Genomic DNA, 18909 nt, shown 5'->3' with positions numbered 1-18909 from the left:
AGCGACCTGCTAAGTGAACAGTGGGGGGGGGGGAGTGAGAGAGAGAGATGTGGAGAGGGAGAAGAAGCGCAGACTCACTTTCTACTCCATATTCCTTACCAACCACTCCTCAGTCGCCACTTTACCACTCATAGAGATGTGTTGCATAACAGCTATTTTACAAACCCAGTAATAATAACAAGAGCTGCTAACAATAAACATGTGTTAAAATACTTTTTAATTATACTAACATATTAAATAGATTCAATGGACTATATTCTTAACATAAATAATAATATTTGTTATTCCATAACAACGAGAATAACAAAACATAGCGTGACGCTCCAAACCACCAACGCAGGGAAGCAAAGCACTCAATTCCCACTTGTGTCTTGTAAAAGAAATAGATCGAGCAGTGAAAGAGGGGGTGGCGGCAAGCGTGGTCGAGCTCTGACTCCTCCCTCCCCCTATTCACAAGAAATTTTGGTGCAGGTCGCTTTCAAAGCAGCTCATTTATAATTAGATTTTAATGTTATTTATTTACAGCAATAAATAATTTATTTGTACTTATTGTTTCGTTTTCCTTATACATGTGTTACCTTTTTCTCGTAATAGTTACTATTTAATAAACGTAGATCTCATAATATATTCTGTAGAGTGTGTAGTAACAAAATGATTAAGTGAAATGATTCGAACCTGCCGAGCGATGGCAGTGGCAGTCTTACGGTTGTCTCCTGTCAACAGTATCACTTCCAGGCCCCGTCGCTTAAGTGTATAGACAGCCAGGTGGGCCTCAGGCTTCACAATGTCTGCCACACTCCACATCGACACTAGGATACCTGCAAGCAACAGGTTTGTAATCTAATAGTTTAAACAATTGGAACGATTAAAATATAACAAACAAAAAACTAATTTTGTAAGTAATATTGACCCTTTTGGATGGCAGCTCACTACAGGCTACCCATGGTATTTCCAGGTGACGATCGGTTGATAAGATGTTGTCACTATTATTTGATGATTAAATAATGACAAATATTTCACTAGCTGAAAGTACCCTTGCTTTGATACGGTAAAAATAGCATGTGTGTGACAATAACTTTTGTTAGATTTTAAGAGATAAAATAATATTATCGCTAACATCAGCAAGAACATGAGACTTCTGATAATTGAACTCTAAACAAAAAAACACAGACATTTATAAAACCTCCTAATAAACAATATATTTGCACACAAGTTATATTACTAATAAAATATGTGATAATATAATATGTAGTTGTTCGTATTATTACCAAACTCAGGCGGGAGTCATTCCTTCAGTCCACTCCTACCACCTTCAAAAACTGACCTTGTACTTTGTTTTTATTGTCATGGCAAAACGTACCATAACAGGGCACAGAAGCAGTTTAAACTGAAGGTGATAGTAGTTGGGTGAAATTAAGGAAATTCTATGTGGAAAAACTATTTTCCCCGTGCCACAACCTCTGACGATTTTTGTTTTAATAACGTTTCTGTGTAAAGCTTTAACCAGTCTGCAAATAAAGATTGTAAAGTTTCAAAGGAATTATATTGCACAAACAAAACATTAAAAAAACACCAACTACTTTTTACGTGTTGGAAGCATTATAAAACACCAACTTTCAACTTAAGATTGTGAGGGGGAATCCCAGGTGGATTAAAAAAAAATAAAAAGGTGAAAAGGTGTAGTGCTGAAAATACAAAAATCGGCTGTAAGATCTCTAGCCAATCTGGATTCCAGGGACAGCTGTAGACCAGCATTGAAACAACTAAAAATAAAGACAGTCACTGCCATATACTGTATATCCAAGAACTCATTCTACATGTGGACAAGCTTGGACTTACCAAGGTAACACAACCACATTGCTACAATACCCGGAATGCGTCTCTGATACCGTCAGTCAGACATCGAACTGCCCTTCATGACAAGAAACCTTCAACAATGGGAGCACGACTTTACAATCAGCTCCCAGCTCCCACCTTCCTTCAAACAACTAACAGAAAGGCAATGAAGAGGAAACTTGATTCGTGGTACTTGGAACATCCTATCTACACTGTTTAAGAATTCACCAGAGATCAACCAGACTTTAGACTAAAACTCTATCAACCATAAATGACAATCATGTATTGTATGTATATTCTGACGCATAACTGTTTTCAATTTTCAAGTTAATAAAGTGATTCTGATTCTGAAGAACTGAGAGACTACAGGGAAATGAACTATGTCTTCTAGCTACACAACAGAGTCCACAGATCGATATATATATATAAGTTTGCCCCTTAGACGAACCCTCATGCATCATACTTAGACTTTAGGTCACAGGCAGAAAGATTTAAGTTTATAGAGAATAACAACATTAAACTTTAAAAAAAAACAGTGCAATTTTTTTGTTGGTTAGTTATAGTTAACAATTAAAACTTTAAGTATGATCTAAATATTTATAGTTTAATTTGTTTAGGCCTAAACTCCTAAGAAAGCACCGCACACTTAATAAACGAATGAGAAGGAAGTTTTCGATCAAGGAGAAGAGGACTGTTGTCCGCCATTTTGTTAATTACAGTCATTTTAAAATTCAATTCTGTGGGCTCATTTCACCTTAAAATATACTTTTTTTATAATAGCTCTATACGTAGTGAGCTTCTAGAAACTTAAAAGGAGTTATGTTAGCAACTTTAGTTCTCCACCTCTCTTATTTCTTATATACTAAGTATTTAAAAATATAAATAGCCCCAACAGTTGTGATACTTTCAATGTTCATTTAGAATGGTTAGAAGAATGTCTATGTATTTATGACAGGTTCAGATATAATAAATAGGTATGCCAGATAATTTTTGAGAAATATTATTACTAACCCATTTCATTGTTTCCATACACGTTGTTCTGAACAACTTATTTTGGAAATTATGCTTATTAAAATATTAAGACGAAGAACTTTTTCAAAGACGGACATTGTCGGCTTTTAAAAGGAAAGTATCACAACGGCTTATCAGTCTCAGTGAAGAGGAAGTCGAGGCCATCATTGTGACTGGGTAACAAGCGGAACTAACCTTGCTCCCCTCACTTACCCATCAGTCATCACATTGTGCATTGTATATCCATCTGTCCCTGGATGATAATAAGTTCATCCAACTGATATAGCTTTTAATTATTAAATTTAATATATTATTTATTTTCATTATTTTTGTAGCTTAAAGAGGTTGATGTTATCATTAACTAAACCATCCACTAAACCTATTAACATAATTTATATATATATATATATATATATATATATATATATTTCTTGTGTGCATGTGTATGGGGCTGAACTCCTCCTAAACGGGTGGACCGATTTTAATGAAACTTTTTGTGTGTCTTCAGGTGGATCCGAGAATGGTTTAGATTCACAATTCGGTCCAATTTAAATTGTTTATATAATTAATTTTTATTTATAAATAAATTGTTGTTGATCTTGGAATATTTTACATTGGATCCGCCAGACTGCGCTACGACACGTAATACAAAGTGAACTGTTACTTAACAGCACTGTTAACACTTTCAGCTTAAGTTCAACAAAGAGGCATAAAAATTTGCTTACATTTAAATTGTAGAAAATATTACGTTATTATAAAGTGCTTGATCAGTAGTGTAATGCAGATTGCAAAGATGAAGTTTCACCAATTGTTCAATGTAAACATTATAATATTATAACACAGCCATATGTTTAATTAATTATAGTCTTGAAAGCATAGAGTAAACATAAACATATAAAAATAACACCACTTCTTATTTCAATATATTCTGTACTCACTTTGGAGGATAGAGGTTATCCAGATATAAAATTGGAAGTTTTAGTAAAATATGCTTTTAACTGAAATTTGTAGTAAATATTCCGTTTGCAGCGATTGATCAGTTAATTTTTTATTTATAAATAAATTGCTGTTGATCTTGGAATGTTTTACATTGGATCCAGCAGAATGCGCTACGATCGCAGTTTCAAATGTTTTTCAATTTTAATTCCAGGTTTTCCCGACAGTTTGTGCTGCTATCAAATTGGTGTGTTGTTTTGTATTTCATTGTGTAATTATTGTGTGAGTGCTAATTGTAATATTACATTAATACAGATTGAAGATGTTTGAAGTACATAAAAAAACTATAGTTATTTATTGAAGTTATTGCAAATTTATTGAAGTGAGTATATTGGTCGCATTACCTCAAATAACTTAAATAGCATACAAATCAAAAGGTTGTGTTTCTATGTGTGAATAACTATTGTTAACAGTTTTAAACTAATTGGAATTAAAATAATTTGTTGTAATTTACATTTTTAATCTGCAGTCAAAATTGGTCACATAAGTTCAAAAATTAACCCTCCATCAGGCGCTTAAAATTAATTAGAAACACCATTAGGCGCTCACGGAGGTTTCCTCCAGTTTAGCGAATAATGGATATCATAGTCGTTTAAACTGTTTTTATTTGTTTAAATATTCTTACGGATTTAATTACAATGTAATATATTCATTTTTAGAAGTTAAATAAAAATTACTCTCTTATGTAATGAATTTTCCAAATAAGAAATTCAAAATCTTAAAAAATGTTATTGTATAGTAGCAACATGATTTATTTTAAGGAATAATGCAATTAATTGTAAAAATGTTTAACCTACTGTAATAATATATGGAAATTAACTTAATTTTTAACTTCTTACAAAAACAACTTACTTCAATTCTTGAGTTATTATACAATGTAATATCAATTATTACTCAAAAATTTATTTTTTACTAAATTTTTTTTTATACTACACAAAGTTTCAAAACATTTTCCTTCTGGTTATTATAACGACAATGTTCACTCCATAAACAGTACTGAAATGTTCCCTAGCACACAGGTACTGTACTGACAAGTCTCTCGTCTTCATTCTCCATTTCACAAAATTCAAATAAAATATATTGTAAAACTTAAAAAGAAACCATCACAGGTCACACATTTAGGCGCACACGGATAAGTACTACATAAAAACTAAACACAATAAGGCGCTCACAGAGATTTCGTCCAAGCACTACAAACACAACATCGGGCGCTCACGGAGGAATCGTCCAGTCTCGTACGGAAGTAGACGTCATACTGACAGATTTTGACAAAGATAAGCGGGAGGCTATTGTTTCACTTCCCTGAAAGATGCTCGTGAAGTACACTGCGGGAAACGACTGCCAACATCAGAAAAGTAGTACTATTTTTAATAATAAAAAATACACGGAGGAAAACTCCGTTTAGCGCCCGATGAAGGGTTAAGTAGCATAAAAATCACATATGTGAATAACTATTGTTAATAGTGTAGGAATTGGTTTTAAATTAAATTCTGTTGGCCAGTTCTGATACTATACTGTAATTTTAAATAACTATAGCGAAATTCGGTAGTTTAGATAGGCTAATCAGAAATATCAATAATTCCATCGTGATGGTGGCCTCTTATTATACTTCAGCCTTTAAATAACTGTAATCTAATTCGGATCGTCATTTTAGTAGTTTAGATAGGCTATTCAGAAATATCAATAATTTGATTGTGATGGTGGCCTCTTATTATACTTCAGCCCTATAGGGATTACTTATTTAGTATTTTAGATAAATTAACTCTTTTAACCCGGGAGAAAAAACAATGTTCTCTTAAAACTGCCGTACCAATTTTATGAAAGTCTCATAAAACTGCTGCATGCTCACTGCTTTGTTTTTGTATGTTTTTTTATAACAAATTAGTTTTCTGATTTCTACTCAGGCTATTGTAATGTTTCTGGTACCAAAATACGCAGAATTAAAATTTATTACTAAATAAAGAATTTTAAAGTTTATCAAAGCAGTTTAATAATTAGCTATTACATGTTTTTTATGTTTATAAACTTTTAAAAATGTTAAAAAATAACTTTTAAGCCTTAAAACTTTTAGAAATGATAAAAACTTTATTATGGAGAACCAAATATTTCAGTTCTGCATTTAATTAGCTATAACATATCAAAATTTCATACTCTTTGGGGAACAAAAAATAATTTTATAATAAAATAAAATAAAATTATTATGTGCCAATTTTTGGAAAAATAAAAACAAATACAAATCACTCACCAATAGCATCAAAAGGAGTTCCAATCATTGAACCAATGAAGTTTTTTTCACTATCACTAAGTCACAAAATCTATTTACACATTTTTACAAAAACTATTTTATATATTTACATTTTTTTTTTTTAATCTGGTAGGCCTAATTGCAAATGTGTTTGGGCAAACACATTGGATGGCAGCCCTTTTGGCAGAGAACAGACAGTTCTTGATCTCTTTCTATTACTCATGTTACATTTGGTGCCCTTATCAGAACAAACCCAACAAGTTTTCACTTTGTTACCAGGTAATTTATGAAAGAAGAAAAAGTCCTGCCCTAGGCCTACCCTGTACACCACTATCACCTGCTCCACCATCTGACACCTGACGACTCAGTATTTAGAATAAAAAAAAGTCAAAGACTTTTAAATAGATTATTTATATTGATTACTAAATCACCAATAAACTACAAAAAACTATAAACCCAATTAAATACATATTTCTTGAGCCAATATACTTTATTTCAAAACATGAAATCGGCGGACACTAAATTGTCCGCCCGGGTTATAAGGGTTAAATTCTGTTGGCCAGTTCCGATACTATACTGTAATTTTAAATAACTATAATGTAATTCAGTAGTTTAGATAGGCTACTCAAAAATATCAATAATTCGATCGTGATGGTGGCCGCTTATTATACTTCAGCCTTTAAATAACTATAATCTTATTCGGATCGTCATTTTAGTAGTTCAGATAGGCTATTCAGAAATATCAATAATTCGATTGTGATGGAGGGCACTTAGTATACTTCAGCCCTATAGGGAATAGGTACTTATTTCGTATTTTAGATAGTCTATGTTGTTATACATTTTTATCTAGAAGTTACTTAATTAAAATTTTATATTCAATAAGTTCTATAAGTGTGTACAGGACAACGTCTGTCGGGTCTGCTAGTAATTTATAAATTTTAATCTATTACAATTAATTTTTGTACTGAAATTCATACCAATTATCGGCACCATAATGGGTTAGGCATACAGACAGGCTTTCTTGCCCATGTAGACCCTATTTTCCCTAATGGAACTGTATCCAGTAACATTTATATTTGTTCTTTTTATTTTTATTTTCATACATAATTACTATCTTCATTTATGTTTTAAAATAAAAGTGTAATGTAAGATGCATGTATATTTTAATTTGTATTATTCAGAAATAAATATTCATTCATTCAACAGTCATTTACGTGCAGTTAATTGCACATTTAAAAGAAAATATCAAACTAAAAATCAAGAGACACCGGCATAAAACATTGCATTAGACTGTATCAAAATGTGAGATTTAGTGTTGTGTTTCACACTACATGTAAAATAACATTACATCACAATACGTTCTTCACTGAGCATTTGGCATTTTAATATTTTAAATGAAAAGCATTTAATACAAACAAACAAAGGGAAGGAGGTGGGACTGGAGTTGCATCTACAATATACAGGAGTTTGACATTTAAATTACTATGATTGTTTAACGATAAAGGAACCTACCATTTATTGCCACAAGGACAGCCGTGTGGCCCGATTCCTCCTCCTCTGACATTTTGCGCTCAGTGTCACTGTGCAGTTCTATTCCATTCCGCAGCATCCATTCTCTGTTTCCAATCACCACCTGAACACTAATGTTGGTGAGTTCCACAGGTTTAGTCAAATTTAAATTACCTTAGCAACATTAATCGTACAACATATAAATATGTTAATTTCAATTCTACAAGTCGTTGATTTCTTAGCATATAGACGTCTAGCTGATGAGATTTAGTATTTTCCACTTGATTGTAATATTGATATTGGTGCTCCAAACACTTTTTACAGTTTAGGATTTGATAATTATGTGAATTACTATTTTTCCAAATTACTCCCTTCCTGCTTAAGTTGTAATCTCTGCCAAGATTCAACATTCATTACTTGTTTCCTATATAATTTATCGTTATAAATCTGTATTTAAAATAACAGCATAAGCTGCAGCAATTATTGAACTAGCCAGTTCAGTACTCACATTGTATATTATCCAATGCTTCTGATTGTGACATAGTACGACTAATTGTAAACAGTCAGTGAAGATCTGATACTTAATCAATGGACCGTTTCTTAATCCTGTAACGTGAGCCTTTGGAAAATGAACTTATTAACCGAATGCTAAATCACTACAAGGAAATATTCCCAAATATTAAAACTCAACATAACACTGGTTAACATATGGAAAGAATAACGTTTCTTTACATACAAAAATTCCATTGATATTTAAAAATATTTTGCAATTACTGGTTGAAAAATAGGTAAAATAAAGCTTTATTCACTTAACTCTAAACTACTGAAATTTAAAACTCAAGACTTTTGAGAAAAACAACAGTAACATGCAGAATAGTGTAGATTACCTCATAAGAGTCTTGGGTTGATATCGGATTGTCCGTCGAGTTAATGGTCAAAAGACGTTCCAATTGAAGTGACTTAGAGGCTGCTGATGTTTCGGGTGGCACCACATCCACAATAATCCCATTCAACATCATCTTGATCTCTGATGATGCTGACCTGTACAATACCACAGAGTATATAGTATAGGCTGCTGAGATCTTGCTTACACTATGCAGATGAGGCAGAAGACTATATGCCTCCATATGCATAGTTTTATTCGTAACTATAATAATTAACTTAAAAGTTTGATTATTAGAACATTCCAGACAGTGATAGCCACAGTGATGTTAGTTACATAACCAACTTAGAAACACACCTATCATCATTTATGGACAGACTATCATATAAGATTTTTCAAAAAGCTGGTCTAATGACTAATCTCTCAGCAGCACATATTTTCCTCTTATCTTCAGTATATTACTGGTCTTAGCCCTTTTCCTCAGCTAATTCCTCACCATGATGAGTAGGTAATCAAGAACCTGGAAGGTTCACTGCAAGACTTAGAGCATATCAACCCGATTTGCCGCACTACACGTTTTCAAACCAAGAGTCACTTCAATACTATAGGTTTAGAACTTAATGACAAGTAGTTAAAGTTTTTCACACAGCTTTCATTACTTCCATAACTGGCTGCTGGTGTGATCGATGATACGATCCTTGCCTCATTCTTACACAAGTTTTGGCTATTTTGATGGTTTTATGCAAATCCCCGCCACGTCCAACATTTAAAGCAATCAGTACAATGGTGAGTACAAGTGACATCGGCAAAAGTATGAGTATCTTCCAGTATACATTATAGATATTGAGAAACAGCCATAAATGACAGGGGCTGGCAACAACTTTTAAGACTAGAACATCATTAGACCAAAGTATTTGCCTATTTTCATGGAGCAAATATGTTGCTTTTGTCAGTTACTCATAAATTTATGGAGAAAAATTTCAAGTTGTGTTGATACCAATCTATATATGGTCAAAACACATTCACCAAGAGGGACATCTCGAGAACAAAAATGCATCAGGATTACGTAATTGGCCATAAAGAAATGTGAATTTTTCATCCTTAGTCCTCAGTTAACAAACTTCTAGTCCTTAAACGCAGAACTTTTGTCCACTTCCTCACAGTGTTTCCTGATCCAATGCTCATCCCTCTACCTTATATTCCTAGGATTTATAGGAATATGTGAGAGCATAACAATCAAATGCCCCCTAGCATGAGGTTTGTTGTTTTTCCTTGAATGCTGTTGGCACTGCCCAACAATCTGATCATGCAATATGATTGTGATCATCTTTCTAGATATTAGGGTTACGGAAGTCCTCTGGATTAGCCTTAGAATATCCTTAATGACAGTCCAATCCTAAAATGTCTGTAAAACCTTGGACAAACCATCAAGACAGCTGCCCAATATTACAAGACAATCTTCCTCTTATCTTTCTCTCAGTCATAGGTGGTTGGTCGGCGAATGCAGACCTATTGTTACCTGTATTCTGTAGTTTAGTTTTTATTAAGTGTATGTTTTAGAGTTAGTGAAGTTGACACATAACATGGTGGTTGTGATTCCTGACATAGGTGTGTCACAACGCTCTGGTATGATTTGTTTATTTTAACTTAGTTTGTAATTATGTGTTAGGTTAGTTATTTACCTGAAGAAGAGATCAGATTGAAGATCTCGGAATGTAGTGTTACTGATTTTTTGTATCACTAAACGAGATGGCAAATGTCCGGAAAATCCTGTTTCCTTCACAATCCTTCCATCGTCAAAAACAAACTTCAAACAAAGAATTGATTCTCTAGCTTAGCTGTGTTCTGGATTGATGTGTTCAGACGATTGATCCTTCCACATCAGATGTTGGTCATACCGAGTCAAATAATTAATATACACCCTACAGTATTTTGCAGCAATTCTCACTTAGATTTATATTACCAAGACTCTATTGTTTATCACTAGCGCAGCTGGATCGGTCAAAGTTTGTTCGACTAATTATTGTGAATCCGTTTATGAACAGAATGGACAGTCTACTAATATTTTTAAGTTAATGTTACTACATCTTAAGTTAAATTAATGTAAATCTGGTGAACGTACCTAACTTGATTGTTGAAGTTGGAAATCTTCTCTGACATGGAGGCAGCCTGAAGCATGGCGGCGATGTGGGAGACAGAACACTTGAGACCACACCCAGGAACAGTCTGGAAGTTCGTACAACGTCCCGTCACTTCATTTCGGATAGTTTCCTTCACAAATGTCACCATCGCTGTAATCATTTCATTGACAACACTTCATTAATTTATCAGTCATTATCATACAAAAATTAATATATGAACTTGTGTTTCCTACAAACACAGCATTCATCATTACTTTCGCTATCATACACAGTACATAACTTATATTTTCTTTTGTTTTGGAACTTCTTGAGTCATAATAATCTAGAAGTCAAGAGCCAATGTGCATTGTTTCGCTAGGTTGACACACTTCCATAAGTCCTCACCAAGTCAAGTACCACAAATTAAAGTTATAAAATTATCGAACAACTATATAAGCAGACAGAAAATCTTCCACTTAAAGCCAAAAGACTGTCTGTATATGGTTAGCTGACCATGATTTAAGATTATGTCCCCCCGGAAGAAGGGGAGACCAGCTCTGAACCAGCCTCTCCAGTCAAAGCAGGCAGGGGGTGGCACACTCTTATTGAGGCTAGCAAGAACCTTTGATACGTAGGGAAAGAACCCCAACTCCAACCGATGAATTAAAATTAGTAACAGCATGAGTCCGAGTGTTACCTGAAGCAATGGGGTGTTCACTGTTGATCTCTGCAGTCCCCACGATGGCCAACAACTGAGATATATTGAATGTGGAGCTATCCACGAACAGGCAGAGGCGAGACACCATGGGAGTTCCGTATGTCACTGTCCCGGTCTTGTCCAGTAGGATCTTCTTCACCTGATTTACAACATTGAAAGGTTGGTAAGAATAAATAGTAACATACTACAAATATCACCTTTTAGAGACTAGAAATGCCTTTAGCTATTTCGAACACTGTTAGAAAACATTTTGGAATCCCATAGGTTTTAATGCATTTTCATAAAAAAATCAACATTAAGTGTGTTTTAAAACATATTTTTTGTCAGATATAATTTCCTCACATTTAATAAGTTAAAAATAGTGAAAATTCAATTAATAAATTATATTGGTTTGTCTAGAAAACATGGAAGAATTGTTACTGTATTTCTAGTCAATTAATGACTAGATAGCTCTAAACTGAAACCTTCAATCTGATAAATAACTAAATAAGAGTTTTATTGTCATTATACTTTACATTCAAGCAATAGACAAATCCGCTATATTAAATTATATTAATAACTTAGGATAATGTCAGCATACAATAAAATTTAAACAATCTAAAAAACTCTAAAAGTCAGAAAAATAATTTAGACCAACTGTAGTACGAGTAACTATAGCAAAAGGTCAATCTATAACTTAATCTAACATAACAATCATCTTATAAAAAATATCACATTAACAGTTTTATGGATTCAAAGAATTTCTGAATAGAATAAAATAATACCCTAATACCTACATACAATAATTGGGTAGCCTAAAAAAATGTTGTGGTAAATTATTTTCCACAATCACAAAACAAAAACATAAAGTAGTAATCCAACTGATTAAAATTAACTTTCTTTTAACGTAGGCACATTTATATTCATACACTTTTTATAATGTCAAACTTTACAATGGTCAATACTCCTAAGTTTACCTCCTAAGTTAGTGGCTGTAGTGAATACAGTGAACTTCCGATATAGCAAAGGTTATACAATAAAGGAAATATATTTACTTCATAGCATATTTATTTTATCCAATGTTCACAACAAAACTATAGGTAGATATGGTAAATAAATAAGTAAAGAAATATTGTTGTTTAAATAATATTTAACTTGAAATTTTTATATTCTATATCTATATTCCTACGTGGATTGTCATGTTTACATTGTCTTTATGAAATGGTGATTGCTGCACACCAGTAAAAAGAAAAAATACTTTGTGTACAAAATAATTTATACAGATAACCAAAATAACAAAGTTTTGTAAATAATATTTTACTTCAAGTTTGCGTATTGTATTTCTACATTTATACATACATCTACTATGTCCATGCGCGGACAACAGCTGCTTGATAGTAAACAGATGTTTACGATATACTTGATGTAGTTGTTTATAAATATCTCCTCTATAAAAATACAGGTATATTTATATCTTAATATTCTTCATCATGGTTTGGGATTATTTGGATTTTTGACGTGACAACGTCTTAAATTAGGTTGCGGCTCGGAGTCACTCATGAAAAAGTGTAACGCCCGGTAACGTTACGATGCCCGTCCAGTGGGTCCGCCGCACGGGATCCGCACGGGATAAAGCAGATAACTGTGGGTCCGCCGCATGGGATAAAGCAGATAACTATGTTTATTCATGAAAATGTGGAGTGCTTAGATTCGTCATTTACAACAACTACAACAATAAAGGTAAATAATTGTACACTGATATTTCATTATCGTAAACTATGATTGATTGATTAATTGTTAGATTGACACAAAAGTTGAGAAACTGAGTTTATAGGTTATGTCATACTATTGACAAATGTTGATAGTGTTAAGTAAATTATTAGTTTAAATCACTCTGCAATCAATCGTAATTCAGTCGATTGAGAAGAAACAGCGCGTATTGCTAGTCAAACATTTAAAATAACAAATTATAACCTCTAACCTGTCATAACAGTGCGACCAAACAAACGAACTAAACCGACCAATCACCACGCGCGGAGTTAGAATTTAACTGTGTTTAGCAAGAGTTTCAAATTCCAATTTTAGTAAATGTTTTATTCAACTTTACCATTTACAATAACAAATTTTAATTAATTTCAAATTATGTACAATGTTTTAGTAAACAAAATATATTTCTATAGTTAAAATTTGTGCAATTCTTATTTCCATTCAATTCCTTGTTCCTATTGTGCAATTTAATAATATTCATATCAATAAATATTCTACCGAGAAAAAGACGTTGTCACGTAAAATCTTCGCCCGTAAAACCGACTTTACAGGCAACCATTTCTAAAATTTTTAAGTACAAAATACATTTTATAAGTATTACAATGTATATCTGTCTACTTATTCATTTTTCAAGCAAAAGGCATCTATTCTGGATACTCGTTTTATAAGAAAATAGACCAATTCTTTATTTAGAAACCATCAAGAGATGCAATGGCGTCAAATATTACATGGTTAGTTTTTATTGAGAGCATTGCTCTTCTCTTTTCCAGTTCAGGAACTCATCCATGGTGTAGAATGGACAGCTAGAGAGCCATTTGGTCAGTGCTGTCTTCAGTCTCTGTCCTTGTAGCATTTTTATATCTTCAGGAAGATGGTTGAAGATTTTTCTGCCCATGTAGGATGGTTTCCTTTCAAGCAGTGCAGTGTGATGTAATGGCAGGTGAAAATTTGAAGCATGGCGGGTGTTGTAAGTATGGAAGTCATGGCCTCGTTCCAATTGCTCTTTGTCAACATGGACTATGACTTCTCTGATGTATAGGCTGATAATCATTATGGTAAAAGCAAAAATAAAAGTAATATGATGAATATATGACTTGTTGTTGTTGTCTTAAAATGTAGCTGTTTCCCTGAAAAACCCTGTAAATCTTTGCTGACTAGCCATGCATTTTTGTATTATTGGATGGACCCAAAACGTTATACCGGATATCTGACTATGAATCTGTTATGACACTGCAGCAGTAGGCATTCGATAGGCTATAAAACCCACCTTATGAGCATTTTCCAGAGGTTCCGCTCCCTTGATGAGTATTCCGTTGAGAGCACCCACACCAGTGCCGACCATGACAGCTGTCGGGGTAGCCAGACCCAGGGCACAGGGACATGCTATGGCCAGGACGCTCAGTCCACACCGGAATGCGTACTGGTAGATGATTTCCTCCCTATTCAGTCCTTCCTTCTCCATCGGCTGCAATTCATGCATACATAAGTAATCAATTAATACATTTTTTTATTAATGTACATATTATAAAGTGTTGTAATAAACTATAGTTTCAAGAAGAGACCACATATTTATTGAAAACTCCTGACATCCTTGGAAGCTTGAAGAAGAAATTTCAGTTCTAAAACTAGCTGGTACATTTATAATAAACAAAACAGATACTAGTACTTAAAAAGTTTAAACTACTATAATAATCTTTAGACAAGTTAATGGTGGTTTTTAAAGATGTAGATGGGTAAGGAGTTACATTAGTTAATTTACAAAATAATTCACTAGAGTACTTAACTTATTGAAGTACCTTTACTGCAAAATCGTTGCTGATCATTGATGGTAGTCTACTCCGTTTCTCATTATAAACATTCTTTTGTCCGTCTTTTAAAACACTTACCCATTTGAATATCATTCCATCGCTAATAATGTTTTGTCTGTACACTTCACAATACTGACAAATTTCAACTGTTTTCACGCCTTTAGCACCAAGAAAATCAATAACAGCACATACTGCACAGTCAATATATTGGCAATATTCCAAAATAAAGTTGGTTTGAGTCAATATTCTCAATTGTCGGGGCATTTGAAATACGCATTAACAGATGTAAAAACGATAAATTTTTACCTCAGTTGCATTTGTGGCTTGCTAACAGATGAAGATAGACATTGCACAAGCGCGGAACACTGAATGCAGTGGTGCAGTGGCGAAATTTCAAAATGGTACTTACTTACATGCGTAATATATTGCATTGTATTGCATTGGTCAATACTAAAACCACTTTCTGGTGGTATTTATCTTACATACTAAATCCATTCTCTTGACTTTCCATACAATTGCCAAACACATAATTGCACAAAGGCACACATTCATACATATTAGAATTCATGGGATAAACCCCCAGGATTGCAACACTGCCACGAATATCAGTCCCAAGTGTGCTCCAGGCACTCGCCAACTGAGTAAAAAGCACAGGACACCAAATAGTGTTTTATTAGGTTTGGACTGTTTTGGATTTGTTTCTTATTTTAGTGTTTCAAGGAGACTGTTAATCAGAGAACCACCTCAGTGTCATACTTCGTGAATAAAGCCTACTTCTACGAACATTTCGAATTGACAATATTTTAGTAACCATTACAGTATCACTATCTACATGCAATATGTTTTAATATATGTTTTTAAGTAAATTCCAAATAAATACATTAAACTGAGGAATAAAACATAAAAAATTATGTATTCAAATATGACCATGGAATTGGGATTTTACTGAAGATGTGCACCATAAAAATGAGCATCACCAAACAAACCAATACAATTCTTAAATCACATAAATCATTCAAGAATTAACTTGATTCAAATCCAACTAAAATTATGTAATCGATTATCAATATGTTGAGGGCATAAGTATAGACAGGTCCTTCTCCCTAGCCTTAACCTTATACCTGAACATCCAACATTCCTTAAGCAATGGCACTTGAAGAATTTAGAAAGGCAAAAGATTTAGTGTCACCAGGATAAATTTACCAGGATCTTGATGTCCCCAAAAAAATATGAATGGCAACAGAATGAAACGTGTATTAATTATTCGTAACCATAAACTCCCTTCCTTTGATAAAGACCACCTAAATAACTTGAAAAGTCTAATCTTGAAAAGTTTTCTATTTGTGAAAACCCTCAAACCAGCAAAGTTACTGACTGTTCTTCAACACGTTTAAAAACTATTGGAAGTTGTGACTGACCGTAAGTGGAAGATAGGAGATGTCCTTATGACCCAAGACAACCCAGGTGATAATGGTGACAGTGGAGACGGAGATGACGAAGGGCACAAAGTACCCGGCGATCTTGTCAGCCAGTTGCTGTATGGGGGCCTTGCCGGTCTGCGCCTCCTCCACCAGTTTCACTATCTGCGCCAGAGCAGTCGACTCCCCTGTATGTGTTGTCACCATGAGCAACAAGCCGTTCTGGTTGATGGACCCTCCAATCACCACACTTCCTGTAAAACCACAGGTTCTTTCTTATTATTTCAAAACCATACAAAGAAAGTGAATCAAATCAAATCAGTTTTATTGCAGCAACAATAGCATAGCAAACGTCATGGATTTTAATCCAAAACTTCTTACATTCATATCACAAAATTCACATTCACACGTAGAATTTTACAATTATGCACCTTCCATTCTTCGCCAATATAACTCACTTTAATCAGCAGAATCAGTCGTGTAATTGGGTGGTCTCCCAGTTAAATGCTAAAAACTCCCCTACATTATAAAATGCTTGTGACGCCAAAAGGTGTTTAAGGCGCATTTTGAACACCTTGAGCGTTAGGGAAATTTTTATGGAATTCAGCAGTCTGTTAATAAAATTAACACCTGCCTGCGAGAGCAGATGTTCAAAAATCACTGTTCTGTGTCTCGCAGTTCGTAGTAATTCTCTACTTTGTGTCTCATGCATATGTATGTCACAGCCTCTGGTTAAGGCACACTTATACATACAAAACAAAGCGGTTTCCAAAATGTACACGGGAGAGTTAAAAGCTGCAATTCCTTAAAACCTTGCCTGCACAACTCTATGAATTTTATTTTTGTGATTATTCGAATAGCTTTTTTTTTCGAGTTTGAACGCTCTCTGAAACTGAGAGTTTGCACACGCTCCGCACAGGACCACTCCGTAGGACAAATGGGGCATAAATTAAGCCATAATACACCCTTATCGTAAAACTCCTGTTACTTTTTTAAACACACCTCATATAACCACGTTTTACAATCGCGATTGCGTTTTACGACCACACAGCTACAGGGTAGATAGTCCAGTGATCCAGTATTTCTTGTCATATCTTATACTTGCCACAATGCACAGCCAATGATTGATGTGAGGCAGAATGGTGTCAAGACAAGTTGTTCTTAATCCTTATAATAAAATTAAGCACAAAATACACTTATCAAAATACATTGACTTTGATATAAATCTACATTTTTAACAGCCACAAAACTGTTATTACAGACATATATATGGTACTTTACCTTGCTATCAGTTCTAAAATATGTTTTAACACTACATGTTACTGGAAAAGTCCCATCATTAGGTATGTAAAAACAAAAGGTCACGGTCAAGGACATATAAGTCATATATTGGTGCTAAGTGTAGTCGAACTATACAACATTCCCTCTTTAAGAGACTGGTACTCTCGGGCATGAAATTAGCCTTTAAAACATCCAATAGAGGCCGCAATAAATTAAACAATATAGATAACATTAAGGAGAATAGAATTTACAGAACTGGTGTATACAAATTAAACTGTGAGGAATGTAACAGTGTATATGCCGGGCAAAGTAGTTGGGCACTTAAAACTAGATTCAAAGAACATCATTTCAATCCAAGCAAAAATAAACAAAAAATTATCGTTCGAGCAACATACTGTTGAAAGTAACCATGACATGAATGATATTGATAATAGTCTGGAGGTCTTACACGTATGTAATAAGGGTAGAAACTTTGACACTCTGGAAGAATATGAAATCTACAAACAATTACAAAAAGAAGACCAAAATGGTGTGATACTAAACGAAAAGCTCCAATTCAGTTCCCACTGCATTTTTAATAAAATCCTCAGAATCGATCACAAGAATACTTTAGTAACAACTGATAAGATTCTAGTTGATAAGAACAAACCAGGCAGTAGGGGAAGGGAATGAATACAGTATTGGACCACAACAACTCTGGTAATGTGGAGTCTTTTTTATTGATCTTCCACCCTAACAATACATATTATTAACTTTAATATATAAACAAATTATCATTACAGTAAATTTTGAAATATTTAATTTCTAAATTATCTTACATGCCCACTTGAGATGTTCACATAAGGATTAGATTAGGAAATATATACGTTGTGGCTTTCTTCATTTAAATTAATTTTTGTCAATACATTTCGCCATGAAACTACAAATAAATTTTAACTTTTGAATGACAGCAATAATCCCAATCATTATTCTTTTCGTAGCATCAGAATTTCAGAAGTAAAAGAATCGGTACGAAACTTTAAAATACAACTATATATTTTGTTCCATTAAGCAAACGTAAAAATGGAAGTTGATTTTTACATTTTTTAGTTCACAAAAGAATGTATAGCTAAATTACCTTTCTTTTTTAAGACAGGCATGGACTCTCCAGTGATGAGGGATTCATCACACGTAGAATTGCCGAACAGGACTTTACCATCAACAGGAACTTTAGCACCTGGCACCACCTGTACAGACAACGTTGTCTAATAAAACAGAAATACAAGCCAGAATTTGTGGAAAACAGTTAAGTAACTTGTGTACATCCAAGAAACATATTATTTATTTATCTTATTTAGT

General features: G+C 33.6%; 1 protein-coding gene across 5 annotated transcripts in view; it reads right to left on the bottom strand.

The window, feature by feature from the left end:
• LOC124369931 (copper-transporting ATPase 1) overlaps positions 1-18909 on the bottom strand; it is a 173379-nt gene that overhangs the window by 64095 nt on the left and 90375 nt on the right. For all 5 annotated transcript variants that reach the window (XM_046828132.1, XM_046828130.1, XM_046828131.1 and 2 more), the window contains 8 exons: positions 18689-18797; positions 16291-16544; positions 14332-14529; positions 11298-11457; positions 10603-10771; positions 8485-8638; positions 7601-7721; positions 676-818 (listed from right to left, as the gene is read on the bottom strand). In XM_046828132.1, coding sequence (XP_046684088.1) covers positions 676-818; positions 7601-7721; positions 8485-8638; positions 10603-10771; positions 11298-11457; positions 14332-14529; positions 16291-16544; positions 18689-18797 — 1308 coding nt within the window. The remainder of the gene's footprint in view (positions 1-675; positions 819-7600; positions 7722-8484; positions 8639-10602; positions 10772-11297; positions 11458-14331; positions 14530-16290; positions 16545-18688; positions 18798-18909) is intronic.

Source organism: Homalodisca vitripennis, chromosome X (genome assembly GCF_021130785.1).
Source record: "Homalodisca vitripennis isolate AUS2020 chromosome X, UT_GWSS_2.1, whole genome shotgun sequence".
NCBI classification, from domain to species: domain Eukaryota; kingdom Metazoa; phylum Arthropoda; class Insecta; order Hemiptera; family Cicadellidae; genus Homalodisca; species Homalodisca vitripennis.
Note: the sequence above shows the minus strand (reverse complement) of the source record. Positions and strands in the feature narration are given on the sequence as shown.